The following is a 27,907-nucleotide window of genomic DNA, read 5'->3' on the forward strand; positions in this document are numbered from 1 at the left end:
CTGGACTGAAGGGCCTGTTTCCGTGCTGTACATCTCTATAACTGTACGATCTAATAGCGAACATGGTTAAACCATTCAGTTATTCATTTTAATCTGACAGTTTTCGCACAATTAGGTTTGTATGGAACTAGACCGACCAGTCTGACTAGGCTGTGTGAAACCTCCCAAACAAACAATTCAGAGAGAAATGCGAATTATTGCAAGATTCGGGAACATGGTTTAATCATTCAGTCATTGCAATGCATCCGTTCAAATACCTCAATGAATGTAATGCTCCAAAAAGCAAGGATTCGCCTCAAAATGAATCAGTCAGATAGGTTTGGAATGGGGTCTGAGTTAATTTGCAAAGAGCATTCAAACCCTCAATGAAATGTCTGCCTCCTTTTGTAATGGGAGAACATTCTCAGCCGATTCCCTGGAAACATTATCGTTACAGAAGTGAAGGTGGGACGATATAGATTTGTACGAAGAGTAAATGATTGTGTGCCACGTCACATAGAGACAGGGTAATCCGGTTCTGGTGCTGCCTCACACTTTGTGCTGCAGCTCCCACCTTTATAAACCCAGCAGTGAAAGACCGACTGGGCCTGTCGCTGGGTCCCATCAGCGAGACACAGCACAAACCCGGTGGGGTTTCGGGTTGGACACTAAGCCGGTTCTCGGGCTGGTGTCCAGGTCTGTCACACCTGGTGGGGCCTGGAAGTGGAACTTCTGCAGCAGGGTGGTGAAGAACAGGAAAAGCTCCACTTTAGCCAGTGCCTCACCAGCGCACACCCTGTGACCTGAAAAAGAACAGGGGACGGTTAGTACCTCACCCAACACACACACACACACACACACACACACAGACACAGACACACACAGAGACACATACACACACACACACACACAGACACACACACACACACATATATACACACATATACACACACACACATACACACACAGACACACACACACACTCGCACACACAAACAGGCAGACACACACACATATACACACACACACACACACAGACACACACACATACACACACAGACACACACATTCGCACACACAGACACACACACACATACATATACACACACATATACACACACACAGACACACACACACACACACATACACACACAGACACACACAAACACGCATAGACACAGACACACACCAACACACACTCAGACCCACACTGACCCCCCCACACACTCCCACCCACTCACACACACAGACACACACACACACACACAGAGTCTGTTCATAGACCACCATCTTCCAAACCCCCATCGCTGAAACCATCCCAATGGTCACCAACTGCAAGCAATCTCATTCCCACAGTGTGTCTCTCTATCCCCGTACAGACAGAACTCGAACAGCTAGGAGTACATTCGGCCCTTCATGCTCTTTGCTCATTCAATAAGAACCTGGCTGATCTGCTCCCTCCACCCCACCTTCCCAAACCTTCTCCATTCCTATCCATTTAGTTCGGATCCAATAGCCTGGTCCTGAATCTACTCAATGACTGAACATCCACAGACCCTCAGGGCAGGGAATTCCAAAGACACACCCCACTCTGAGTGAGAGAACATTGTCCTCTCCCCATCCGAAATGGACACTCCTTTACTGTGAGGCTGTCCATTGAACAGAAATGATGGAATTTAATTCAGATAAATGCGAGATGCTGCATTTTGGGAAAGCAAATCTTAGCAGGACTTATACACTTAATAATAAGGTCCGAGGGAATGTTGCTGAACAAAGAGACCTTGGAGTGCTGGTTCATAACTCCTTGAAAGTGGAGTCACAGGTAGATAGGATAGTGAAGAAGGCGTTTGTTATGCTTTCCTTTATTGGTCAGAGTATTGAGTACAGGAGTCGGGAGGTCATGTTGGTGCTGTACAGGACTTGGTGAGGCCACTGTTGGAATATTGCGTGCAATTCTGGTCTCCTTCCTATCAGAAAGATGTTGTGGAACTTGAAAGGGCTCAGAAAAGATTTACAAGGATGTTGCCAGGGTTGGAGGATTTGAGCTATAGGGAGAGGCTGAACAGGCTGGGGCTGTTTTCCCTGGAGTGTTGGAGGCTGAGGGGTGACCTTATAGAGGTTTACAAATTTATGAGGGGCATGGATAGGGTAAATAGACAAAGTCTTTTCCATGGGGTCAGGGAGTTCAGAACTAGAGGGCATAGGTTTAGGGTGAGAGGGGAAAGATATAAAAGGGACCTAAGGGGCAACCTTTTCACCCAGAGGGTGGTGCGTGTATAGAATGAGCTGCCAGATGATGTGGTGGAGGCTGGTACAATTGCAACATTTAAGTAGCATTTGGATGGGTATATGAATAGGAAGGGTTTAGAGGGATATGGGCCGGGTGCTGGCAGGTGGGACGAGATTGGATTGGGATACCTGGTCGGCATGGATGGGTTGGACTGAAGGGTCTGTTTCCATGCTGTACATCTCTATGACTCTATGACACATCCCCTCTCCAGGGCCTGAAGAATTATCCTTCTTTCAATGTCTTTAAGGAATAGAGCACCAAGACCCTGTTCCAGGAACCAGCTCAGTGACTCTCTCTAAGGTAACTTTACCCTTCCTTGGGTGGAGAGACCAAAACTGTGACTGAGTGTGGTCCCACCAAACCCCTATGGGATCGCAGGACCTGTGCCACCTCCTGAGCTGAATTAGTTGACATTACTGGTCATAGCCTTCGTATTTAACTTCCCTTTTCCTTATTCACTCATGGAACATGAACGTCACTGTCTGGGCCCAGCACTTATTGTCCATTCCTGATTTGGCCCGTTGAGAAGGTGATGTGAGCTGGCTTCTTGAAACACTACAGTCCCTCCGAGCCACTCACCATCCTGACCTTAAGACCACGAGAAATAAGAACTGGAGCAGACCATTCGGCCCCTCGAGACTGTTCTGCCATTCAATAGGATAATGGCTCATCCCACATTCTTCACATCCACTGGCCTGCCTTTTCCATCTCCCCATTCCTTCAGTATCGCTGGCTCAGAATCGTGGAGTTCCCTCCGTAACAGCATTTGTCTCCAGCGCACGGACTGCAGCGGGTCAAGACACCAGCTCACCACCACCTTCTCACGGGGCGACTTGGGAATGGGCAATAAATCCTGGGCCTAGCCAGTGACACCCACATACCGTGGATGAAGTAAGAGCCAAATGGGGGAGCTCAACCCATTGTGAAATTTTGGAGCTTGCTCCCAGTTCAAATCAGAGCTGGCCCTCCACAGTCAGTTGCCTCACTTCAGAGATGGGAATTTTTTAGTAACGGAACACACGGCCCCTTGTACAACCGGTTACCTGCAGAGAAAGGCATGAAGGCGTCTCTCTTCACAAAATTCCCATCAGCATCCAGGAAGTGAGCCGGGTTAAACTGGTGGGGCTTTTCCCATTGGGTTTTATCGTACAGCACCGAGGTCAATAAAAGAATAACGGACGTTCCCTGAAAAGCACGGAAAGTCGTTCTGAATGTGTTACTGTGCCTGTGTTTAATGGAGAGTGAGTCATGCAGGATGTGGAAAACCCAGTTTTCTCCCTGATCCTGTTAGTTTCACTAGATACCTCAGGTTATAACCGGCTCCACCTTATTGTCAAATGTAGCGGCTCTTCCCCACGATTAAAGAAACTCAGTTCCTAAAATCCAATTTGCTGTTTGGCCTGCAGTGGGACATAATTACCTGCAGTGGAGGCTGGGTAGATTAGTGCACAGGGCCCTGCTGTTTGCTGACAGAAGGAACACGTACATAGATTGTGCCTGTTCAATTCAATAAAACAGGTGACTGCCTTTATCCAGTTCACTCTTCAGGGCAATCATAGTCAACCTACCTAGTTTAAAACTTAAACAGAGCTTGGCAGTTAAGCACCAGTCATCATTAACTGGTGCATTTGCTTTGACCTCTGCTAATCAGAGTCTACTGGCCAACCAATCAGCACTCTCCTCTCATTCATTAACAATAATGTTACCTGCCCCTCTTCCGTAGTTACGTTAGGGCCCGGGTGTCCTTGGAGAAGGAGCACGCGGTGTCCACCAACACCTGGAGTTGTTCACGGAGAGGTGGGCGCCACAGGGAGTGGAGTGCATTGTTTCTCCCTCCAACTCTATTTTGATTTAGTCCCTACCTTCCCTTTCACTGTTTTGATCACACAGCACTGCCCTTTGATGTGAAGGGCAGTACTTGTCACTGGCCACTCGGGTGTTTTCCTATCTTCCTGGTGGTGGAAATTGAATAAAGGTCCATGCGCTTTGTGTCTTTCAATGTGTCTCACACCTGCACACACACACCATGGGTGCTGGGGAAAAAATAAGCACCAACGCGGTTAGGCGGTAGTGTGGGGGTTAAAAAAAGACAAAAAAATAAAAAAAAATAAACGAGAGTGTCGTCCCTACCCTCCCCTTCACTGTTTTGATCACACAGCACTGCCCTTTGATGTGAAGGGCAGTACTTGTCACTGGCCACCCTATCCCCTTCCCCGACAGAAAAAAGAAAGAAAAGAAAAAAACAATAATGTTACCCTTTTCATTGATGAGTGCAAAGTGTTTGTAACAGGATTGAGAGTCAGATGGCACATTTTAACCACATTTTGAAAAAAAGCATGTGTGAGGTGCGATTTGACGCATTTTAAAAAACACAAGTGTGAGGTGAGATTTAAAATCAAACCTCTTCCCACAGTTAGTGACTGGGTTTGGAATGAAGTATGGTCAAGGCAGGGTCACATGAGGCATTCAGGAGAGCACTTGATGATTATTTCAATAGGACCAATGGCTTATGGGGGAAAGGCAGGTGTTTGGTTCTGTCAAAATGCTAAAGAGAGCTAGTACAGATAAGATGGGAGAAATGGCCTCATTTTTCACTGTTGAGGTTGTGTGATGGGAACCTTCGATGTGACTTTTTTATTAGCAATTCTCAACATTGAAATTCCCCCTTTTAATTTGTTTCCCTTAAAACTCAGTTCCTGTATTTATTCAGAAAGTACCAAAATATTATTACCATGGTGACAATGTTCCAAGTAGAACCCTTCTTCAGGACTGGGGTGGGGGGTGAGGGGAGCTGCAGATAAAGGTGGGGGGGATGTCGGGGAGGATTTTGGGTAGGAAGTGGGCCGGGTGGCAGGGAGCAGTGGAAGAGAGGGGGAGGGTCTGGGAAGGGAGGTTGTTTGAAATTGGAGAGTTCAATGTTGAGGTGGAGGATAATGGACATGTCGGAGAGGGTATGGGAAGGGGAATTGAAATAGGCAGTGGTTGGGAGGTCAGTTTGGCCAACTCCAACTAGACCCAACCCCAAGATCATCTCCCCCTCCCCACCCCTCTCTGCCCTCAGGAAAAAAATGTTCCCTTCAACAGTCCTTGGTTTGTGCCACTCTCCCACCAACATCTCCCCATCACCCCACATCCAACCCATGGTACCTCCCCTGCAGCCGGAAAAGGTGCAAAACCTGCTGGTACACCACTTTCCTCACCTCCCTCCAGGGCCCCAAACTGTCCTTCCAGGTCAGTCAGAGGTTCACCTGCCTCACTTCCAACCTAGTTTACTGTATCAGGTCCTCCCAATGTGGTCTTCTCTACACTGGGGAGGCCAAATGTAAACTTAAGGAACGGTTCACTGAACCTCTCAGCCGGGCCCACAGGGGCCGACCTGACCTCCCAGTCACTGTCCATTTTAATAACCCTTCCCACTCCCTCTCCAATATGATCATCCTCAACCTTTACCATTGCCAGACCACAAGTTGGAGGAACAACACCTCATCTTCTGCCTGGGCAGCCTACGGCCAGGAGGACTCATCGTTGAGGTCTCCAATTTCAAATAACCTCTCTCTCCATCCCCTGACTCCCTTCCCAGCCCCTCCCCCTCCCTTCCATTCCTCGGATTGACCCTTCCTTTTACCAACTGGATACATTCCTCCCATCGACCAACCAGATCGTGCCCTCTCCCTGTATTCACCTATTCCACCTCACCACTCTGACCCCCCCTCCCCCACCCCACCCCCTCACCCCCACCCCCAGTCCTGAAGAAGGGTTACACCCGAAACACCCACTTCCCCACCTCCTGGTGCTGCCTGACTTGCTGTGTCCTTCCAGCCTCCTGTTTGTTTATTTTGGTTTCCAGCATCTGCAGTTTCTTTTGTCTCGAACAATGCTCCAAGTGGCACAAATTGTGAAAAGTAAGCCTTGTATCTCGGATACCTTTGGAAGGAAATACCCTCTGAAATGTGTGTCCTCGGTTGTCGAATGAGCAAGGTTCGGGACAATGTTGGAAAACCTCTGGATTTCATGAATCACAGCCTCAGTGTAGGGCATGTGTCTCTGGTCTTCTGTCCTCGGGTATCGACCAGCTCCTATCACCCGATCAATTTCATCTTGAACTTTCCCTGAAACAGACAAAAAGGTAAAGATCTTTGGATGGAGGGAAACAGTTTACAGCAGACTGAACTGAAGTGGAGAACTTTGTGTTGTTGAGTGACATGGAACAGGCTCGATTAGTTCCATTGCCAGTACATTCCCCTCTCAATACTTTGCTTCATCAACTCTGACAGGCATAAACATCAAACTGCCCCAAACACGCAGCTGATGTGATACCACCCACTGTGTGCTAACCTCCAAGGTAAATTTTTATTGTTCACTACTGAGGACAATTTGACAATCTATTTAAAATAATTCCATACCACTATTCATATTTATTACCCTTGAGAAGGTTCCGATTGAAAGTGCTGATTTGTTGAGTGTCATAATTTCCACAAACAAAGTGCTGGGCAGGAAACTCGGCAGGGGCAGGATGATCCCAGGAGGGACATTTTAGGGCCACCCCCAGAGTATTCCCCCCTCAACCTAGATCGAAAGTATAACAAATCAATCCAAGTGGCCCATCCCCTCTGCAGTGACCTGTTTATTGGGATAACTGTTCACCTCAACCGACATAAAGCCTTCTTGCCTTCAGTCCAATTGGGAATCAGACAGTGAGGTAATTATTTACCCAAGTGAATCAGACTGACAGAGGATCTGCCAATTCTGTTGGATTCCCGATGTCCCTGAGGGAGGCTTTGTCTCTCTGTCAGAGAGCGAGAGAGGTCTTGGATACAACTTGTTCGAGGCTTATCAATGCTCTGTCTCCACATTCCATGCTGTTGGTTCCCCTTGACCACAACGATCCACAAGATTGGAGTGTTCACTGTGCAGCTACTGGTGTGTTCACCTGGGCTTAAACTCAGGAAAATTGTGATAAATTGGATAATTCTCCGAATATCGATCCAGGTATGGAGCTCAGTGCTGGCCTGCAAGGCTCCACCTAGTGGGATTGGTGTATAGATGCAGGACTATGACTGTGTCACACTGTCAACAGGTTATAGCTCTGCTCTCCTTCAAACCTGCACTCCCAGGTCTAGCATTTTCTCTGGTACTTAATAAAGTTTTTGTGCTCCAATTCCAGGGCAGAAATCAAATACAGAATTTAAAATGTGGATTGATGAGATGTGTCAATATTGATTTTGTGTCTTTCTGAATGTCACCCTGGGAATCATCCCGGAACCTGCAATGAAAGTTGTCTCCTCTGTGCCCAGAGGTGTCACCTTGGGCTCAAGCTCAGGAAGACTCCACTTGCTGGCTCACTAATGATCAGCTCTTTCTAATCCCAACCATTGGAGGGGTTTCTGATTGAGATGGCCAATATCGTGCTGAGCCCAGAGCTGTTTCAGTATTGCTCTTGATGGTCACTGGGTTCCTGACTGACAATGTCTTGTCTTATTCTCAATCAGATTCTTACAGGGGTCAGTATTTTACCCCGAGGGGAGGGTGGGTTTGAGCACCAGATGTAGATATGAAATGCCACGTGCCAAGACACTCATGACAGGAACTCCCACCTTAGTGGGCGGCACGGTAGCACAGTGGTTAGCACTGCTGCTTCACAGCGCCAGAGACCCGGGTTCAATTCCCGCCTCAGGCGACTCTCTGTGTGGAGTTTGCACATTCTCCCCGTGTCTGCGTGGGTTTCCTCCGGGTGGTCCGGTTTCCTCCCACAATCCAAAAATGTGCAGGTTAGGTGAATTGGCCACGCTAAATTGCCCGTAGTGTTAGGTGAAGGGATAAATGTAGGAGAATGGGTCTGGGTTGGTTACGCTTCGGCGGGTCGGTGTGGACTTGTTGGGCCGAAGGGCCTGTTTCCACACTGTAAGTAATCTAATCTAATCTAACCTCCCTCAGGGAACATAAAGCACTGACTAAAACAAAACAAAGGAGAGTAGAGCCCAGGAACAGGCCCTTCAGCCCAACAAGACTGTGCTGACACGTGATGCCTCTCTAACTAAAACCCTTTTGCCTCTATGTGGTCAGTATCCCTCTATTCCCTGCCTGTTCCTCAATTGTCAAGATGTCTCTTAAACGTTACTATTGTCTCCACCTCCACCACCTCCTCCAGGCACTTACCACCCTCTGGGTAAAACAAATTTGGCTCTCATATTTTTGTTAAACTTACCCCCTTTTACCTTAAATTGATGTCACCCAGGAACTGTCATTAAGGACTTCATCTATCCATGCCTCTCATAATTTGTAAACATCTATCAGGTCACCCCTCATCCTTTGAAATTATAGTGAAAACAATTGAGTTTTTCCACTGTCTCCTCATGGCTAATGCCCTCTACACCAGGCAACATCCTTATCAACCATTTCTGAACCCTCTCCAAAGCCTCCCCATCCTTCTGGTAGTGTGGCGACCAGAACTGTACACAATATTCCAAATGTGGCCTCACTAAAGTACCACACCACTGCCACATGACTTGCTAATTATTCATCCTCTATCCCTGACTAGTGAAGGCAAGCATGCCCAGATGTCTTCTTGACCTCCTTATCAACTTGTGTTGTCACTTTCAGGGAACTGTGGCCCTGCACACCAAATGCCTCGGTATGTTGGTGCTACGAAGGTTTCTGCCATTTACTGTGTGCAGTACTTCCCTCCTGCATTCGATCTCCCGAAATGCATCACCTTCCATTTGTCTGGATTAAACTCCATCTGCCATTTCTCCACCCAACTCTCCAACCAATCTCTATCCTGCTGTATCCTCTGACAATCCTCCTCACCATCCACAGCACCCCTGAACTGTGTGTCATCCACAAACGCATCAATCAGACCATGTCTGCATTCCCCTCCCAAACATTTATATACATTACAAGCAACAAGATATAATTATACAAGTAACAATATTATATTAGATTCAGATGCCAATTTAGGCACAACCACCAAACTAACACGGGCGGCACGATGGCACAGTGGTTAGCACTGCTGCCTCACAGCGCCAGAGACCCGGGTTCAATTCCCGCCTCAGGCGACTGACAGTGTGGAGTTTGCACATTCTCCCCGTGTCTGCGTGGGTTTTCTCCGGGTGCTCCGGTTTCCTCCCACAGTCCAAAGATGTGCAGGTCAGGTGAATTGGCCATACTAAATTGCCTGTAGTGTTAGGTAAGGGGTAAATGTAGGGGTATGGGTGGGTTTCGCTTCGGCGGGTCGGTGTGGACTTGTTGGGCCGAAGAGCCTGTTTCCACACTGTAATCTAATCTAAATCTAATCTAACAAACACAGAGTGAAGGATTCCTTACTCTGGATTTCTGGGTAGTTTACCATCAGAAGAAGTCCCCAGCAGAGGGTAGTGGAGGTGGTTTCTGTGCCAGCAGCAAACAGGTCAGTAATTGTAACCACGATATCCTTTTTCTTACTCTCTAAATCTTCACCTCCCAGCTCCTTCAAGACAAAATGAAACAAAGGAGAGTGTGTCGCCTCCTTCAGGAAAATATTCAGCTCCATAAATTCAGATCCTTCCAGCCTCTGGTCATGAATGTCACGATGACAATGACAGACTTGGCAGATGGAATACAATGCAGGGAAATGGGAAGTGGAGGGAGGAGAAATACACTCACTCATGGTCAGGCTTTGGGGAGGCAATAGACTTCACCAATTTGAAGGTGGAGGGACAGGTCGAGAAGTCCTTTAAAGCAACTTTACAGCTTTTGTTGGACTGAGTACGTACATCAGGAAGTTAACCCAGACCATTCTGTTTTATATACAAATATATATAAAAATCTGGTGAGGCCTCAGCTGGAATATTGCATCCAGTTCTGGTGTCACACTTTTGGGAAAATGTCAATGCTGGGGCGTGGGTGCAGGGCAGATTTACTGAAGGGGAGAAGATCAAGGGGAGATTCGATAGAACCGTTGGAAATCATGAATGGGTTTGACTGGATAAGTAAGGAGAGATGATTGCAGGAGCAGGGTGGGTCAAGGGACAAGTCCAGTAGGAGGGGGCAACAAGGAGTACTCTACTGCAATGCGATGCTGAGTGATTGGAATTCCTGACACAGACACAAAGCTACATTCACACGAGAGTCGGGGATATACTTGAAGGGAAATAAGTGACAAGGCAGTGGAGAAAGAATAGGGGAGTGGGATAGCTCTACCAGGGAGCAGCTATCGATATGATGGGCCGAGCGACCTTCCCCTCTGCTGTATCACCCTCCAATTCTCTGAAGGAAAGTTGCCTTTCCTGTCTGAGTTCACCATTAGGTTTCAATCCACTCTGGCAGCTCAGCAGAGATGAAGGGGCAGGACTTAATGAATGTGGGGTTTAAATTCATTAAAGAGATTGATTTCCTAGTCAAAATGAGAATAGTGTGGCTCCAAAGCACTGAACAACAGATCCAGGTGTAATTTCAAGGGCAGTGTTCGGGGAAAATAATGTGTAAAATTAGGAAAGACCTCTCCTCAGTTATATTACTCATGAGACTTTCCGTGTTGACTTTTGCAAGATTGAAGCTCACACACCATCAGTGCTATATTCTGGACACATTGAGCATCCACGTGATGTCATGAGCACTACGATGAGATAAATAATCAGATATAGTGAGCGCTTGAAGCTACACATTCGTAGTTGTATCCAGAAACGAGGGGCAGCACTGAGCGACATTTTAACAGATGTTTGACACAGAATCTTCCTCCATCAAAACCCACCAAGTCCTGGTGTGGAGTCTGAAATCTGGGGAGATTCCCCTTAGTGCTGAAGAGGTGTGACACTGTACCTGCTGATGCCTCAGAATTAAGGCCTCGCTGAGTGTCTGGATGCTGTTCTCGCTCAACGTCTCTTTGGCAGCTTTGAAGAAACCTTCAAAGATTTCATGCATGTTCACTTGATTTTGAATAATCTTCCTGCGGCTCGGAATCAGAAATCCCAGAGATGGGAAAGAGTTGAACAGCTGGATTGGAACAAGAACATAAGGATCAGGCCTTTGGAGGATCCAGTGATCGCTCGTCCATGGTCAGTGCAGCAACTACTTACATTCAGTGATGCTTCATGGGAGATAGGAGATTGTCATGGCAACACCGCACTTCCTCTCCTCTCCTCAGTGCCCCCACCCCAACCCATAAACCCTCCAAATTTACAGTTTTAGTTTGAATGCTTTAGCTCTCATCCAGAATGGGTGACCTATCAGCTATCATCTGTTACATATGGATTCCAAAACTCAGATACAGGTCAGACCAAGTAAGGACAGCAGATTTCCTCCAAATTAGTGGACCAGCTGGGCTTTTCTTGCCAATTATATTCATCATTATACTCTTAAATAAAGATTTGTATTGTTAAAGCGAATTGAAATTCCGCCATCCACCACAGCAGGATTTGAACCCGGCTCCCCCAGGTCACTTGCATCATTTTCCTTCATGTGGGAAGCTGAGGGAATCACATCTCTTGAAAGCATTACTGCCTCCCCCACCACCACCCCCACCTCCCCCGAACCCACCCCCACCCACTCCCTCTCCATATCAAGAGTCTGGGAGAATGATTCCACTTCAGGGAATCTTTCTGTGATTCTATAAAATGCCTCATTTCATTCTAAATGAGTTGAGAAAACTCATTCCGGTGACAACACGTTCAGAGCCAGGCCAGGTTAATTTTGTCAGTGCTGAAAGAGGGCCATTGGACCTGAAACTTTCTCTCCTCAGAGACTACCAGACCTCCTGGGTCTTTCCAGCAACTTCCCAACCATTTTCTGATTGCCAGCAGTTCTTTGCTTTATTTTAAAATAGTTTTCCACGTTTATTTTCTGACCAAAAGTTTTCCAATTTAGCCCACGTAAGCCTGTCTCACATATCAGCATTTATGGCTGAGACACAATGTTAACAAGAGTCTTCAACCTGTAACAAGTCAGATGTGGAAACCGTCACACACACCAAATTGCAAATGACCTCAACACTCAGCCTGAGTACAATACCACAAAACGACAATTACATGTATTGGAGCTGTTCCCAACAGTCTCGTGTTCTCATTAACCATGTTTGTTAGATGGATAAATACTTCATTGTTATAATCAAAACGGTCTCCAAATATGATGGAACAGACGATATTGCTCACAGCCAAATACATAATCTGTGCAGTTTCAAAAGGCTGACCTGTGAATAAACACAGAATTCCATTACAAAAAGGCCTCTAAACAGTAATAATACTTCAATCATTGTCCTCTTTTACAAAGCACAAGTTACTCATATAAAACAAAGAACCGCGGAGGCTGCAAATCTGAAGCGGCAACAGAAATTGCTGGAGAAACTCAGCACATCTGGCAGTATCCCTGGGGAGAAAGCAGAGTTAGTGTTTTAACAAACAACAGTACATTACTGGAACAGGCCCTTTGGCCCATCGAGCCTGTACTGATGCATGAAACCTTTCTGAACTAAAACCCTTCTGCCTCCACACACTCCATATCCCTCTATTCCCTGCTTCTTCAGGAATCTGTCCAGTTCTCTATTCAATGTTTCTGTTCTAAAGACGGGGACTCAAAAGGTTAGACCTGCTAAGTTTTGTCAGAATTGGGAAGAATTGGGATTAATCAGGAAGCAGGAAGTCAAAATTACAACAAAGTGCACATAGAAGTGCACAGTGTGGAAACAAACCCTTCCCTCCAGCTCTCCCATGCTGAACAGATATCTGAAATTAATCTAATCCCATTTGCCAGTACTTGGCCCATATCCCTCTAAACCCTTCCTATTCATGTACCCATCCAGATACCTTTTAAATGTTGTAATTGTACCAGGCTCTGCCACTTCCTCTGGCAGCACATTTTCACACACGCACCACCCTCTGTGTGAAGACACTGCCCCTTAGGTGCCTATTAAATATTTCCCCTCTCACCCTAAACCTGTGCCCTTTAGCTCTGGACTCCTCCACCCCAGGGAAAAGACCTGGTATATTTAACCTATCAATGCCCCTCATGATTTTATCGTCCTCTGTAACGTCACCCCTCAGCCTCCACACTCCAGGGAAAACAGCCCCAGCCTATTCAGCCTCTCCCTATAGTTCAAACTCTCCAAACCTGGCAAATTCCTTTTCCATCTTTTCTGCACTATTTCAAGTTTCACAGCATCCTTCCTGTGAGAGGGAGGCCAGAACTACACATAGTATTATAAAAGTGACCTAACCAATGTCCTGTACAGCCGCAACATGACCTCCCTACTCTTTTACTCAATGTACCAATAAAGGCAAGCAGACCAACAACCTTCTTCACTATCCTGTCAAGAAACTATGAAAATGCACTCCAATGTTCAGCAATACTCCCCAGGACCTTTCCATTCAGTGTATAAGTCTGCTCTGATTTGCTATTCCAACCTCCAATTTATCGAAATTAAACTCCATCTGCCACTCACTGATCCATCAGCCCATCTGATCATGATCCCATTGTACTCTGAGATAACCTCCTTCACTGTCCATTACACCTCCAATTTTGGTGTCATCTGCAAATGTAGTAACAATAATTCCTATGTTCACATCCAAATCATTTATATAAATGACAAAAAGCAGTGAACCCAGGCACTGATCCTTGTGGCAGACCATTAGTCACAGGCCTCCAGTGAAAAGGAACCCTCCACCACCACCCTCCATCTTCTATCTTTGAGCCAGCTCTGTACCCAAGTGGCTAGCTCTTTCTGTATTCCATGTCATCTAACCTTGCTAACCAGTCTACCGTGCGGAACCTTGTTGAATGCCTTACTGAAGTCCATACAGATCACATGCACCACTCTGCCCTCATGAATCCTCAGTTACATCATCAGTAACTTGGAAACTCTCCCTAATTTCCCACATCCAACAGGAAGAGCACATCACCCGAATAAAGGCCATCTTCACACCATAATAATCTACAGACACAGAAAATAGCTCAGTCTTGCTGCTCTAAAAGGATAACTTAGTACCTATATTTTATATCTTTAAAGTATATTAAAGAGAGCGATCTCAATAAAAATATATAATCAAAAAATAATTGTTCTCACAATTGTACATTTACCAAAAAACACAATAAGGTTACACTTTAAAACTAGTCACTTTGCTGCTCCCCTGTTGTGAGATCCCCACATGGTTTCTCAAAGGTCAACTGTGAATCTCACTGTTTGTTCATTTTTGTCAGAATGAACTCCAATGTCCAGATACATTGGTTACTAAACAGCAAAATCAGGCAGCTCTGCAGGGTCATTGCTGGGTCAAATATCTGTGCAGGGTCACTGCTGGGTCACACAGCTGTGCAGGGTCACTGCTGGGTCACACAGCTGTGCAGGGTCACTGCTGGGTCACACATCTGTGCATGGTCACTGCTGGGTCACACAGCTGTGCAGGGTTACTGCTGGGTCACACAGCTGTGCAGGGTCACTGCTGGGTCACACAGCTCTGCATGGTCACTGCTGGGTCACCAGCTGTGCAGGGTCATTGCTGGGTTACACAGCTGTGCAGAGTCACTGCTGGGTCACACAGCTGTGCATGGTCACTGCTGGGTCACACAGATGTGCAGAGTCACTGCTGGGTCACAAAGCTGTGCAGGGCCACTGCTGGCCCACACAGCTGTGCATGATCACTGCTGTACAGGGTCACTGCTGGGTTACACAGCTGTACAGGGTCACTGCTGGGTCACACAGCTGTGCAAGGTCACTGCTGGGTCACACAGCTGTGCAGGGTTACTTCTGGGTCACACAGCTGTGCAGGATCACTGATGTGTCACACAGCTGTTCAGGGTCACTGCTGGGCCACACAGCTGTGCAGGGTCACTGCTGGGTCACACAGCTGTGCAGGGGCATTGCTGGGTCACACAACTGTGCAGGGTCACTGCTGGGTCACACAGCTGTGCAGAGTCACTGCTGGGTTACACAGCTGTACAGGTTCACTGCCGGGTCACACAGCTGTGCAGGGTCACTGCTGGACCACACAGCTGTGCAGGGTCACTGCTGGGTCACACAGCTGTGCAGGGTCACTGCTGGGTCACACAGCTGTGCAGGGTCACTGCTGGGCCACACAGCTGTGCAGGGTCATTGCTGGGTCACACAGCTTTGCAGGGTCACTGCTGGGCCACACAGCTCTGCAGGGTCACTGCTGAGTCACACAGCTGTGCAGGGTCACTGCTGCCTCACACAGCTGTACAGGGTCACTGCTGGGTCCCACAGCTGTACAGGATCACTGCTGGGTCACACAGCTGTGCAGGGTCACTGATGTCTCACACAGCTGTACAGGGTCACTGCTGGGTTACACAGCTGTACAGGGTCACTGTTGGGTTACACAGCTGTGCAGGGTCACTGCTGGGTCACACAGCTGTGCAGGGTCACTTCTGGGTCACAGCAGTGCATGATCACTGCTGCGTCATACAGCTGTGCGGGATCACTGCTGGGTCACACAGCTGTGCAGGGTCACTGCTGGGTCACACAGCTGTGCAAGGTCACTGCTGGGTCACACAGCTGTACAGGGTCACTGTTGGTTCACACAGCTGTCCAGGGTCACTGCTGTGTCACACAGCTGTTCAAGGTCACTGCTGGGCCACACAGCTGTGCAGGGTCACTGCTGGGTCACACAGCTGTGCAGTGTCACTGCTGGGTCACACAGCTGTACAGGGTCACTTCTGGGTCACACAGCTGTGCAGGGTCACTGCTGGGTCACACAGCTGTACAGGGTCACTGCTGGGTCACACAACTTTGCAGGTTTATGTCTCCATTTCTAACCTCCCATGTTGTCTCTGTTTTGTCTCACTTCATTCTCTTTTTTCTAAACACTGTTGTTTTGATTTTTTCCCAAAGTAAACAAAGCAACAGCTTATAAAACAGTAATTACTGCTTCAAAAATTCCAGGAAATCATCTCCAACCTGAAATACCTCCAATATGGAGCAGCTGTTACAGCCACTATTTTTTCCCGTCCTCCACCTCAGGATCCTCCAGTTTAAAAAATGACTTGGCAGCGGTGGGATTCAAACCTACATCTCCGAAGGGAGTGGAGTGTGGGAGGAAGAAAAAGATTCTGCCAAATTAAGGAGCAGGGCAGTTTCATTGTCAGTGAAAGTAATGATTTATGGTAAATTGGTGAATTGAGGGTTGGGGGTCGGTTTCACTCAGTTGGCTGGACTGTGATGCAGGAGAACACCACCTATTTGTGACACCTCCGATACTGAAGCAGTCCATGTTCGCAGGCAAAAAGATCCGGACAATATCCAGGATTGAGCTGACAAGTGACAAGTAACATTCATGCCACATGGATGCCAGACTAATACCATCACCAATAAGAGATAATCTAATTTTTATCCCTTAACAATCAAGATCATTACCATTACTGAATCTTGTTTTAGGATTAGTGGTGCTGGAAGAGCACAGCAGTTCAGGCAGCATCCGAGGAGCAGCAAAATCGACGTTTCGGGCAAAAGCCCTTCATCACGAATAAAGACAGAGAGCCTGAAGCGTGGAGAGATAAGCTAGAGGAGGGTGGGGGTGGGGAGAAAGTAGCATAGAGTACAATGGGTGAGTGGGGGAAGGGATGAAAGTGATAGGTCAGGGAGGAGGGTGGAGTGAATAGGTGGAAAAGAAGATAGGCAGGTAGGACAAGTCATGGGGACAGTGCTGAGCTGGAAGTTTGGAACTAGGGTGAGGTGGGGGAAGGTGAAATGAGGAAACTGTTGAAGTCCACATTGATGCCCTGGGGTTGAAGTGTTCCGAGGCGGAAGATGAGGCATTCTTCCTCCAGGTGTCTGGTGGTGAGGGAACGGCAGTGAAGGAGGCCCAGGACCTCCATGTCCTCGGCAGAGTGGGAGGGGGAGTTGAAATGTTGGACCACAGGGCGGTGTGGTTGATTGGTGGGGGTGTCCTGGAGATGTTCCCTAAAGCGGTCTGCTAAGAGGTGCCCAGTCTCCTCAATATAGAGGAGACTGCATCGGGAGCAACGGATGCAATAAATGATATTAGTGGATGTGCAGGTAAAACTTTGATGGATGTGGAAAGCTCCTTTAGGGCCTTGAATGGAGGTGAGCGAGGAGGTGTGGGTGCAGGTTTTGCAATTCCCGCGGTGGCAGGGAAAGGTGCCAGGATGGGAGGGTGGGTTATTTGGGGGCATGGACCTGACCAGGTAGTCACGGAGGGAACAGTCTTTGCGGAAGGTGAAGGGGGTGGGGAGGGAAATATATCCCTGGTGGTGGGGTCTTTTTGGAGGTGGAGGAAATATCATCAGATGATGTGGTTTATGCGAAGGTTGGTAGGGTGGAAAGTGAGCACCAGAGGTGTTCCGTCCTTATTACAGTTGGAGGGGTGGGGTCTGAGGGCGGAGGTGTGGGATGTGGACGAGATCCATTGGAGGGCATCTTCAACCACGTGGGAAGGGAAATTGCGGTCTCTAAAGAAGGAGGCCATCTGTGGTGGAACTGGTCCTCCTGGGAGCAGATACGGTGGAGGCGGAGGATTTGAGAATACGGGATGGCATTTTTACAAGAGGCAGGGTGGGAAAAGATGTAATCCAGGTAGCTGTGGGAGTCAGTGGGTTTGTAAAAAATGTCAGTGTCAAGTTGGTCATCATTAATGGAGATGGAGAGGTCCAGGAAGGGGAGGGAGGTGTAAGAGATGGTCCAGGTAAATTTAAGGTCAGGGTGGAATGTGTTGGTGAAGTTGATGAATTGTTCAACCTCTTCGCGGGAACATGAAGTGGCGCCAATGCAGTCATCAATGTAGGGGGGAGTGGTGCTGGTGTAATTACGGAAGATCGACTGTTCTATGTAGCCAACAAAGAGACAGGCATAGCTGGGGCCCATATGTGTGCCCATGGCTACCCCTTTGGTCTAGAGGAAGTGGGAGGATTCGAAGGAGAAACTGTTAAGGGTGAGGACCAGTTCGGCCAAACGAATGAGAGTGTCGGTGGAAGGGTACTGTTGGGGACGTTGGGAGAGGAAAAAACGGAGGGCTTGGAGGCCCTGGTCATGGCGGATGGAGGTGTAGAGGGATTGGACATCCATGGTGAAGATGAGGCATTGAGGGCCAGGGAAACTGAAGTTTTGGAGGAGGTGGAGGGCGTGGGTGGTGTCTCGAACGTACGTAGGAAGTTCCTGGAGTTTTTACTATTACTGAATCCCTTACTTTCATTGAGGTTACCATTGACCAGAAACTCAACTGGACTGGTCACATTAACAGAGTAGCTTCAAGAGCATGCCAGTGGCTAGGAATACTGCAGAGAGGAACTCAATTCCTGATCCCCCAAAGCATGTCCACCATCTACAAGGCACAAATTAGGAGTGTGATGGAAATTCCCCACTTGCCTGGACGTGTGCATTTCCAACAAAACTCAAGAAGCCAGACGCCATCCAGGACAAAGCAGCCCATTTGACTGGCATCACATCCATAATGAACCATTCCTCCACTACCGATGCTCTGTCGTAACTAATATCGTGGAATCCCTACAGTGTGGAAACACTGGCCCAACAAGTCCACACTGACCCTCTGAAGACTATCCCACCCAGACTGATTTCCCTACACTATAACTCTACGTTTACCTTGACTAATCCACCTAACTTACACATCCCTGAACACTGTGGGCAATTTAGCTTGGCCAATTCATCTAACCTACACAACTTTGGACTGTGGGAGTGTGGTGTAAAATGAATGTGGTGAAACGGTTAAAAAAATTATGTCCCAATACATGTGTGAATCTAACCGGAATGGAGGTGTTGCTTAGTCCCGTGTGAATCTTATTACACACCTCCCCGTGTGAATCTTCTTATCTGTATGTAACCAGAATGGAATGTGTTTTTTAGCCTTGCTCTGCTGTTCACATGAATGTTTATATCTCGAAAAGAGTATATCAGCTGGAAAAGTCTCCAGTTCGGAGAGTCTGCTCCGGGGTTGCGTTTAACCGCCGAGCGTGGGTTGTTGGCAACCGCTCTACGAGAACTGACGGCTCCCAGTTCCGGTAACACGTAGAGTGAGTATAAACCAGACCCGTTGTAAGTACGAGACTGGTTGCGGCGACGCTGCGGGGAATAAAACACTTATATTCTAGCAGACTCGCCTCTTGGCTGTTTGTTCTGTGTCAGACTACTTTCCTGCGAGCCTGGTCCTTGACCTTGAGAATTCTTTTTAAAACAGGGAGGAACCTGGACCATGGTGTGGAAACCCACGCAGACACTGGGAGAGAGTGAAAACTACACAGACAGTCAACAGAGGCTGGAATCAAACCCAGGTCAATGGTGTTGTGAGGCTGCAGCGCTAACAACAGAGCCACTGTACCGCCCTTCAACCAAGCTATAAGATGCACTCCAAAAATTCACAAAAGATCCTTTGAAGCACCTTCCAAACCCATGACCACTTCCATCTCGAAGGACAAGGGCAGCAGGTACGTGGGAACATCACCACCTGCAAATTCCCCTCCAAGCCACTCACCATCCTCACTTGGAAATGTATGGCTATTTTGCATAACTGAATCAAAATCCTGGAATTCCCTCCATCAGGACATTATGGGTCAACCTACAGCATGTGAACTGGAATTGTTCAAGTAGACAGCTCACCGTCTCCTTCTCAGGAGGCAACTCGACACGGGCAAAAATGTTGCTGGCAGTCAGCAGTGCCAATTCCATGCGTAAAATTTTGAAAACATTGCATGGTGTCAATTCTCACACTGGCAGTGGTTGCTATAAAGGTCCCACCTTTTCAACCTCACCCCTTACCTGAGGCATGTTTAAGGTTAAACTCAGCACCAGTCATGTCTACTCAGTGAGAGAGAAGGACGGCGGTGACTTTACCTGTCAATTATGTCACACCAGGTCAAGGAGGAACAAACAGATCTTCGGGGTGAAATGGACCATTGGTTTGAACAACCAAATGTCTAAATTGACCCAAGAGTTGGGAAGAGCATGAGAAAGGCTGTTAATACCCCATCACACCTAACCTTTAGCAACCACCGTCCACACTGAAGGAATGGAAGTAATTCAGTAAGCTTTGTGCAGGAGCAGACAACCAGACACAGACCATGTTGTGTCCGTGCTTACACACCAGAGTCTGGACTCAAATTACCTTCAAACTCCCTTGCCACTGCACCAGTGTCACACCCTGTTGTGTCCTGTGGGAATCGGTGTGCACGGACCAGCCCACATTTTAAAATAAGAAATCCCACAATGGTGCTTTCCACTCATCTCCAAGTTGCATTGGGACCTGGAACCTGAGGGCCCCCATTGGGCCACCCCTACAGTGACTGACCTGGGAGCCTCACCACCGCCGTAGCTCAGCAAGTCTAGGTACCTCGCCACCCACATCTCTGCTGTATACGTGAGAGCCTGTCACCAACACGTGGAGGCGATGGTCAAAGGACTCGTGTGGCGAACTCTTCAAGCAGACCTGCCCCACAAGTGGCAGAGTCTCTGCTGATCAGGCAGGACTGAGTTAAACTGAGGGGAAGCATAGACCTGAATCCTCACAGCAGCAGCAGCATTGGTATGTGGATGCTGCCCTGGAACATTATCTTGATCTAAAGTTGGTGTTGGCATCTTTTATTCAAGTGAAAATCTTTTCTGTAGATGTCAATTTCGAGGGGACCATGAATTCCAGCATGTTATGACCCACCAAGCACTCACCCTTGTGACTCTCAAACACATTGACAAGAAAGCTGGCTTCTTCATTGATCCTGTCTTCAATGGATTTCTTCCCCATGCCAAATCCTCGGAGAGCTGAGATCACAAACTTTCGGTTCTCCCGCCACAACTTCCCGTCGCTGAATATCACGCCTGAAAGTGACACACGAAAAGCAGATCAAATATCGTACACGGGTTCTGCTGTGAGTGCTGCCAAACCCCAGGTTTCTGACACCCTTTCCTTTCCTGAGAATTACACCATTCTACAAAAACCAAGACGAATACCATTGTATCCATGAGTGCTCTTTGGAGGCGTTAGCCCGTTGGTCTCCCTTCACAAGATTCCTCTTCATGTTGTCATTCTCAATTCCCCTTTGGATGTTCCTGTTGACCCTGCTTCCAGAACCATCCCAGGTACTGCATTCCAGGTGACAATGAGAGCCGTAAAACCAAATCTCATCTTCCCTCTGATTGGTTTTTGTAACTAAGTGGCCTCTTTTGGTGTTGTCTGTCCAATTCTGGTCTCCCTCTGCAGGGAGGATATTATTAAGCTGGATGGGGTTAAGAAGAGATTCACCAGGATGTTCCCGGGATTAGAGAGTATGAGGTATGGGGAGAGGCTGCAACTTTTTTCACTGGTGTGTGGGAGGTTGAGGGGTGACCTTGTAGAAGTTTATAAAATCATGAGGGACATGGATAAGGTGAATGACAGGTGTCCTTTCCCCCCAGGTGGAGGATTTCAAGGCGAGGGGCATATTCTTTCAGTGTGAGGAGAAAGGTTTAAACAAGAGATGGCAGCCATTGTTTTATACAGAGTGTGGTTTGTGTGTGGAATGAACTTCCTGTGGAAGTGGTAGAAGTGGATATAATTATAACATTAAAAAGGCATTTGGATAAGTACATGAATAAGAAATGTTTGGAGGAATGTGGACGAAGCGCAGCCAGGTGGGATTAGTTTAGTTTGGAATTATGTTCAGCATGGATTGGTTAGACCGAAGGGTCTGTTTCAGTGCTTTATGACTCTATGATACTATAATAACCCTCCCAATTTCAGTGTTTGTCAGTTCATATTTAAGATTGTCCCACAGTAAAATTATTTGTTGATTTAATATTGACCATCTAAAATATATCACGTGAAGATTAATGTTCTGATGCTTGAGCAACATTTATGGGGTGAGACAAATTATTGACGCAGGGGATTGTACCAGGTATTTGATGATTAACACCATCTTGAGAAATGTGATGAAAAATGCAGTACCTTGAGACAGCAAGGTATTGGCAAGAAGTTAATTGGCAGCAAATAAAAAGTAGGAAGGTAACAGGGTCTGACTGCCAACCCAACAGCTTAACCAAGGGAGGGATGTGAGGTCTGTTAGCAGTTCGGGATCTGATCCCTGCCATTTAATATGACAGCAGGAAGCTCGAGTGTATTGGGGTTTTGAATGAGATGTCGAAGTTGCACAATGTATTTATGTGGATGTGTAAATGTAATGACTTTAATTGATAGTAGCCCTCCTCTCACACAGCACAAATTTTGGTTGACATTACTTTGGCATTTTCTAGCAAAATGCAAGGTAACAGATTGATAGAATGTGTATTTCTTCAGCAAAAATAAAGGAAGTTTTATTGAAATTTAACAACATGCTTGTTTGGCTTGAAGTGGAGCATTGTATTAAATTCTGAGCGCCACATTGTTGGGAAATGCTTGAGCAAGGGTCGCCATCAGATGAATGAATGATGATCGCTTGTCAAAGGTGGTCACCTTGGAGAAGAGAAGGTTGTGTGAGCTTTTAGATGGAGATATCTAAGATCATAAGGGATCTAGTCAGAGTAGGTGAACACTGCATGTTTCCCATTGGTTGGAGGACTGAGAATCAGATGGCACAGAGCTCATAGCATTGGCAAAAGAAACAAAGAGGGTTTGTGGAAAGACACATTGAATGGTGATGATCAGAAGTGCCTGATCAATGGAAATTCAATGGAAGTTTTCAAAAGAGAATTGCATAAGTGCCTGACGAGGGAAAGCTTTTCAGCGGTGGAGGAAAGGGTAGGGGAGCAGGACCAGTTCAGTTGTAATCGCTGATAAACATTGGCCTAACCCAGGATTATTGGGAATGAAAAGCTTGGGTATTGATAATTGAGGGAAATAGTGGCTAAAATGCTACAGTTCAATATCATAACATTTTGTGTCACTTTGACCACCATGATCAGGTGAGTTGATTGAAGATGGAAATGATCAAAGAGTAACATAGAGATGAAAGAGGGAAATTACCACTTCGGAATGAAACTGCGTCATATATCGGTAAGTTTGGCCTCCCACTGAATTGATCAGCGTGATTCACAAGAGCGTCTTTCACTGCATCATAACCAGTCAACACCACTGCCTTCAGCGGTCCGAGCTCCACTGAAAATACACTGCCATATTTCTCTGCAAGCTAACAAAGAGAGATTTATTTCATTAAGGTTTTATTTCTAATCAGCTGGAGCACAATTCAGGGGCGAAAAATGAAGGAAAGAATATTAATCCCCAATTCTTAAGAATTTGATGCCCATCTGTATTTTTCCTCTAGAAGGTGTTGGTGAGCTGCCTTCCTGACTCACTGCAGCGCAGGTGGGTAAACCTTCAATGGTGTTGGGAAAGGGATTCCAGAATGTTGAACATAGAAACAGAAGGAGGCCATTCAGCCCCTCAAGCTCCCTCCACAACTCAATGACATCATGAATGATCTTTGGCCGAACTCCATGTTCCTGCCTTTGGCCCATATCCCCTCATGGTTTTGCTTCATAAAAATGTATCTACCTCAAGTTTAAAACTAATAACTGATCCCACACCCACTGCCATTTGTAGAAGAGTGTTCTACCACCCTTTCTCATATCTCCCTCCCGAACGGTCTGGCCCAGACTGTGTCCTTTCGTTCGAGACTCTCCAAACAGTGGAAATAGTTTATCTTTATCCACCCTTTTCATGTTAACAATCTCGAAGATTTTGATCAGATCACCCCTTATCCTTCTAAATTTAAGAGAAAGCAGGCCTTATTTGGATCATCTCTCCTCATAACCTAACCCCTGAAGGACATGTATTATTCCTGTAAACCTTCGTTGTGCTCCCTCCAAGACCATTCCATCCTTCCTGAGGTGTGGAGCCCAGACCTGCTCACAGTGCTCCACGTGGGCTCTGACCAGGGTCCTGTCTAACTGCAGCTTAATTTATTCATCCTTTTGTATTACAGGTATGAAGGCCAACATTCAACCAACTTTCTTGATTATATTCTGAACCTACTTACAATATTTCAAAGATCTGTGCACCCAAACTCTCAAGTCACTTTGCACACCCACTGTTGAGCCAGTGACGCTGAAGGAACAGCAATACTTTCTCCTTGTAGATTCAGCACTAACTTACTTCCATGTTGTCATGGTCCCATGTGGCTGGCTATCTGCATCAGCGACTCACCAATATCATTGACCACACTCTGTGCATTCACGGGTAGGCCCAGTGATTGTTTTTTGGACCTTACTGCTGTTCCTCTTACTCAGAATGTAAGTAACCTTTTTCATTCTCTTGCTAGCTGCCTCTTCCAATTCCTGGCTTTTCCTCTCTAGTGTTATCTCCTCATTCCCATTCCCCCGAAAAATTAATTTGAACCCTTCTCAACAGCATTAACATACTATCCCATCAGGATGCTTGTCTAGCCTCTATTTAGGCGTAAACATCCAGCTTGGACAAATCTCATTCTGCTCCAGAATTGTTACTAACCTCCGAGGAGTCTAAAGCTCACCCTCCTGTGTTATATCCCCTGGCATAATTGTCTCCTTCCTATCTGAAGAATGTTTTGAAACTTGAAAGGATTCAGAAAGATTTACAATGACTTTGCCAGGGTTGGAGGATTTGAGCTGTCGGGAGAGGTTGACCAGGCTGTGGCTGTTTTCCCAGTAGCATCAGAGGCTGAGGGGTGACCTTGTAGAGTTTATAAAATCATGAGGGGCATGGATCAGGTAAATAGACAAGGTCTTTTCCCTGCAGTTGGGGAGTCCGGAATAAGTAGGGATAGGTTGAGGGTGAGAGGGGAAAGATATGAAAGAGACCTAAGGGACAACTTTTTCAAACAGAGGATGGTACATGTGTGGAATGGGCTGCCAGAGGAAGTGGTGGAGGCTGGTACAATTACAGAATTTAAAAGGATCTGGATGGGTATATGAATAGGAAGAGTTTAGAGGGATCTGGGCTGGGTGGTGGCAGGTGGGACTAGATTGGGTTGGGATATCTGGTTGGCATGAATGAGTTGGACAGATGGGTCTGTTTCCATGCTGTACATCTCTATGACTCTATAACTGTACGACTCTATGTGTCTATCTGCTTATCCCACTGAAGGTTTCCTGACCGGTGTGTAGCACTGTAAGTTATCCTGAGATTGCTGCCTTTGACGTTCTGCTGGCTATTTCCATTCCCAGCTCCTTCAACTCGAACTGCAGGACCCCATCCCTCTTTCTATTGATGTGCATAGCCACTAGCTGTTCACCCTCTGAGTGTTCTGCAGGCATTCAGTGACGTTCATGAACCAGGAACCGGAGAGACATCACACTGCCCTGGATTCCCAGCTGGGGCCGCAGAAACACCTGCCTTTTCTCCCAAGTCCCAAATTCCTTAGAGCTGTTGCTTTCCCAATCCTCCCCTTGCAAACCTACTCCACCCCATACCCACCCTTGGGCGCCCTGTGGTGGTACGGACCCATGGACTTCAAATTGCGTTGGGAAGCGGTGACTTTAATCAGCTTTCATTTTGTTCACGATTATTGGACTGAATTTTAAGATTTTTTTTCTGTTCCCCCAACACCACGTATTTGATGGACACTTGGCTCTGGGATATACCTCAAAGGAACACTCACTCTCACAAATCAGTCCCTTCCCTTTGTGTTGACCTCACTTTGGTTTTTTGATCAGGACATGAATTCCAGTGTTTTCCTGATCTTTCACAATGTCAATATCTCTGGTTATAATGGCATAAAAAAAAAGCCCAGAGATTTTCAATTCTCCCAGATCTTCTTCCATGATTTTATATCTATCCGCTCTATATTTTAAATATGTGATTGTAAGGATCTGGGAGAAAGTGAGGGCTGCAGATGCTGGAGACCAGCAGGTCAGACAGCCTCTGAGGAGCAGGAGAGTCGATGTTTCAGGCTTCGTCAGGAATGGCACATATTAATTTTGCATGTTAATTAAATTGAACATTTCCCAGATTGTCCACTGTGCCAGACTCTCTGAGCTTCCATAACTTTGCAATTGGTTTGTTTTTTTCTGTTTAGAGTAAAAGTCCAATCAGAGATCAGAGATCAGAGATTCTCAGAACACAGCCCCCAGGACTAACAGATTCCTCGATCAGGGATTAGGGATCTGCTTCAGTTTGTGGCTCTCTCGGTCTCTGTGAGCTCACACCGCCCCATCCCTCGGACAGTCCCCCAGTGAAGGATTCTCACTTACCCCCATGAGAGACCAGTCCAGCTTCTTGAGGTCCAGTTGGTGCAGGTTTCCGATCAGAGGAAGCAGGGTCGGTCCAGGAGGGAAATTCCTGGGAACTCTCCACCGAATAACGGACACAGCCAGGAAGAGAAAGAAGGCCAGCAGCAATAGGGCCAAGGTGTAGTCTGTGGGGAAGAGCTTGAGGAGAGCCATTGTGTCAGAGTGCTCAGACACCAGTGTGTGTTCTGTCCTTCAGTCCAGTCCCCCACTGGCAAACAACAGCCTCCTTTTCCTGATTTGTCTCACCGAGTGTTTTTGAGCTTCAGTATAGGACAGCCTCTTGGCACAGAAGTGGTGCTGCCCTCTCTTGTAGTTCTACATGGAAGCTGTGTCAATTCCCACACCCCTCTCCAGCCTGTTTTGTCTTGTCTCATGAGGTGGACGTGCCTGAGGTGGTTTCTTGGCTTCAGTCGGGATCCCAGGATAACTGCAAAGAGGTGGAAAGTGCCACCAACAATGCCAACAAGTCACATGGCGTTCATAATCGGCTGACTGACAGGAGCATGTGAATCTATTTTAACGCATTTGGTATGCTTTCCTTTATTGGTCAGATCATTGAGTATCGGAGTTGGGAGGTCATGTTGCAGCTGTACAGTAGGACATTGGCCAGGCCACTTTTGGAATGTTGTGTGCAGTTCTGGTCTCCCTCCCATCAGAAAGATGTTGTGAAACTTGAAAGGGTTCAGAAAAAATTTACAAGGACGTTGCTGGGGTTGGAGGATTTGAGCTATAGGGAGAGGTTGAATAGGCTGGGCTGTTTTCCCTGGAGCGTCAAAGGCTGCAAGGTGACCTTATAGAGGTTTATAAAATTATGAGGGGCATGGATAGGATAAATAGACAAAGTATTTTCCCTGGAGTGGGGCAGTCCAGAACTAGAGGGCATAGGTTTAGGGTGAGAGGGGAAAAATTCAAAAGTGCCCTCAGGGGCAATTTTTACACACAGATGGTGCTGTGTATATGGAATGAGCTGCCAGAGGAGGTGGTAGCAGCTGGTACAATTCCAGCATTTGAAAGGCATCTGGATGGGTCTGTGAATAAGAAGAGTTTAGAGGGAAATGGGCCAAGTGCTGGCAAATGGGACGAGATTAATTTCGGATATCTGATCAGCATGGACGAGTTGGACCAAAGGGTCTGTTTCCGTGCTGTACATCCCTATGGCCCTATGACTATAACCCTTAATGAGATGATGAGACACTGTCTGGTGTGTGGGATTACTGAGATAACTGTGCAAAAATGCCTGTTAGTTTAAGTGCCACTCTCCTCCCCCTGACTGAACTTGTTCTCTCACTGACCAATTTCTCCTTTAATTCATCTCACTTCTGCCAAGTCAAAGGAGTGGCCAAGGGGACCTGCATGGGTTCCAGTTATACCTGCCTCTTTTTGGGGGATGTGGAACAATCCTTGTTCCAGTCCCACACTGGCCCCGGCCCACAACTCTTTTTTGAGTTCAACACCTTCAGATTGTGAACCACCTCCGACTTCTTCCTTTTCTTTTATTTTATTTGTTACCTTCTCCA

The 27,907-nt window shown here is 47.0% G+C and overlaps 1 protein-coding gene across 1 annotated transcript; it reads right to left on the bottom strand.

The window, feature by feature from the left end:
* Window positions 1–331: 331 nt before the first annotated feature.
* Window positions 332–26,552, bottom strand: LOC148140950 (cytochrome P450 2K1-like). Its single transcript, XM_087978932.1, has 9 exons — window positions 26,352–26,552; window positions 23,149–23,311; window positions 20,880–21,029; window positions 12,271–12,431; window positions 11,066–11,239; window positions 9,593–9,734; window positions 6,194–6,378; window positions 3,313–3,454; window positions 332–782 (listed from the first exon to the last, which is right to left on the bottom strand). The coding sequence occupies exons 1-9, from the start codon at window positions 26,541–26,543 to the stop codon at window positions 604–606; spliced, it is 1,488 nt and encodes a 495-aa protein (XP_087835058.1). The 5' UTR covers window positions 26,544–26,552; the 3' UTR covers window positions 332–603.
* Between the last annotated feature and the right edge of the window lie 1,355 nt (window positions 26,553–27,907).

Source organism: Chiloscyllium plagiosum, unplaced genomic scaffold (assembly GCF_037043375.1).
Source record: "Chiloscyllium plagiosum isolate Xiang-an unplaced genomic scaffold, Cpla_swu_hap1 HiC_scaffold_35, whole genome shotgun sequence".
Lineage (NCBI taxonomy): Eukaryota > Metazoa > Chordata > Chondrichthyes > Orectolobiformes > Hemiscylliidae > Chiloscyllium > Chiloscyllium plagiosum.

What these genes read in the sequence shown, in the direction of transcription:
- LOC148140950 (XM_087978932.1), bottom strand. Translation starts at nt 26,543, where the DNA reads ATGGCTCTCCTCAAGCTCTTCCCCACAGACTACACCTTGGCCCTATTG. An exon ending in TGTGTTTGAGAGTCACAAGG is followed by an intron (nt 12,432 to 20,879) that starts GTGAGTGCTTGG and finishes GTTTATTCACAG; the next exon opens with GTCAGCCTTTTGAAACTGCA. An exon ending in TAATTCTGAGGCATCAGCAG is followed by an intron (nt 9,735 to 11,065) that starts GTACAGTGTCAC and finishes TTTGTCTTGAAG; the next exon opens with GAGCTGGGAGGTGAAGATTT.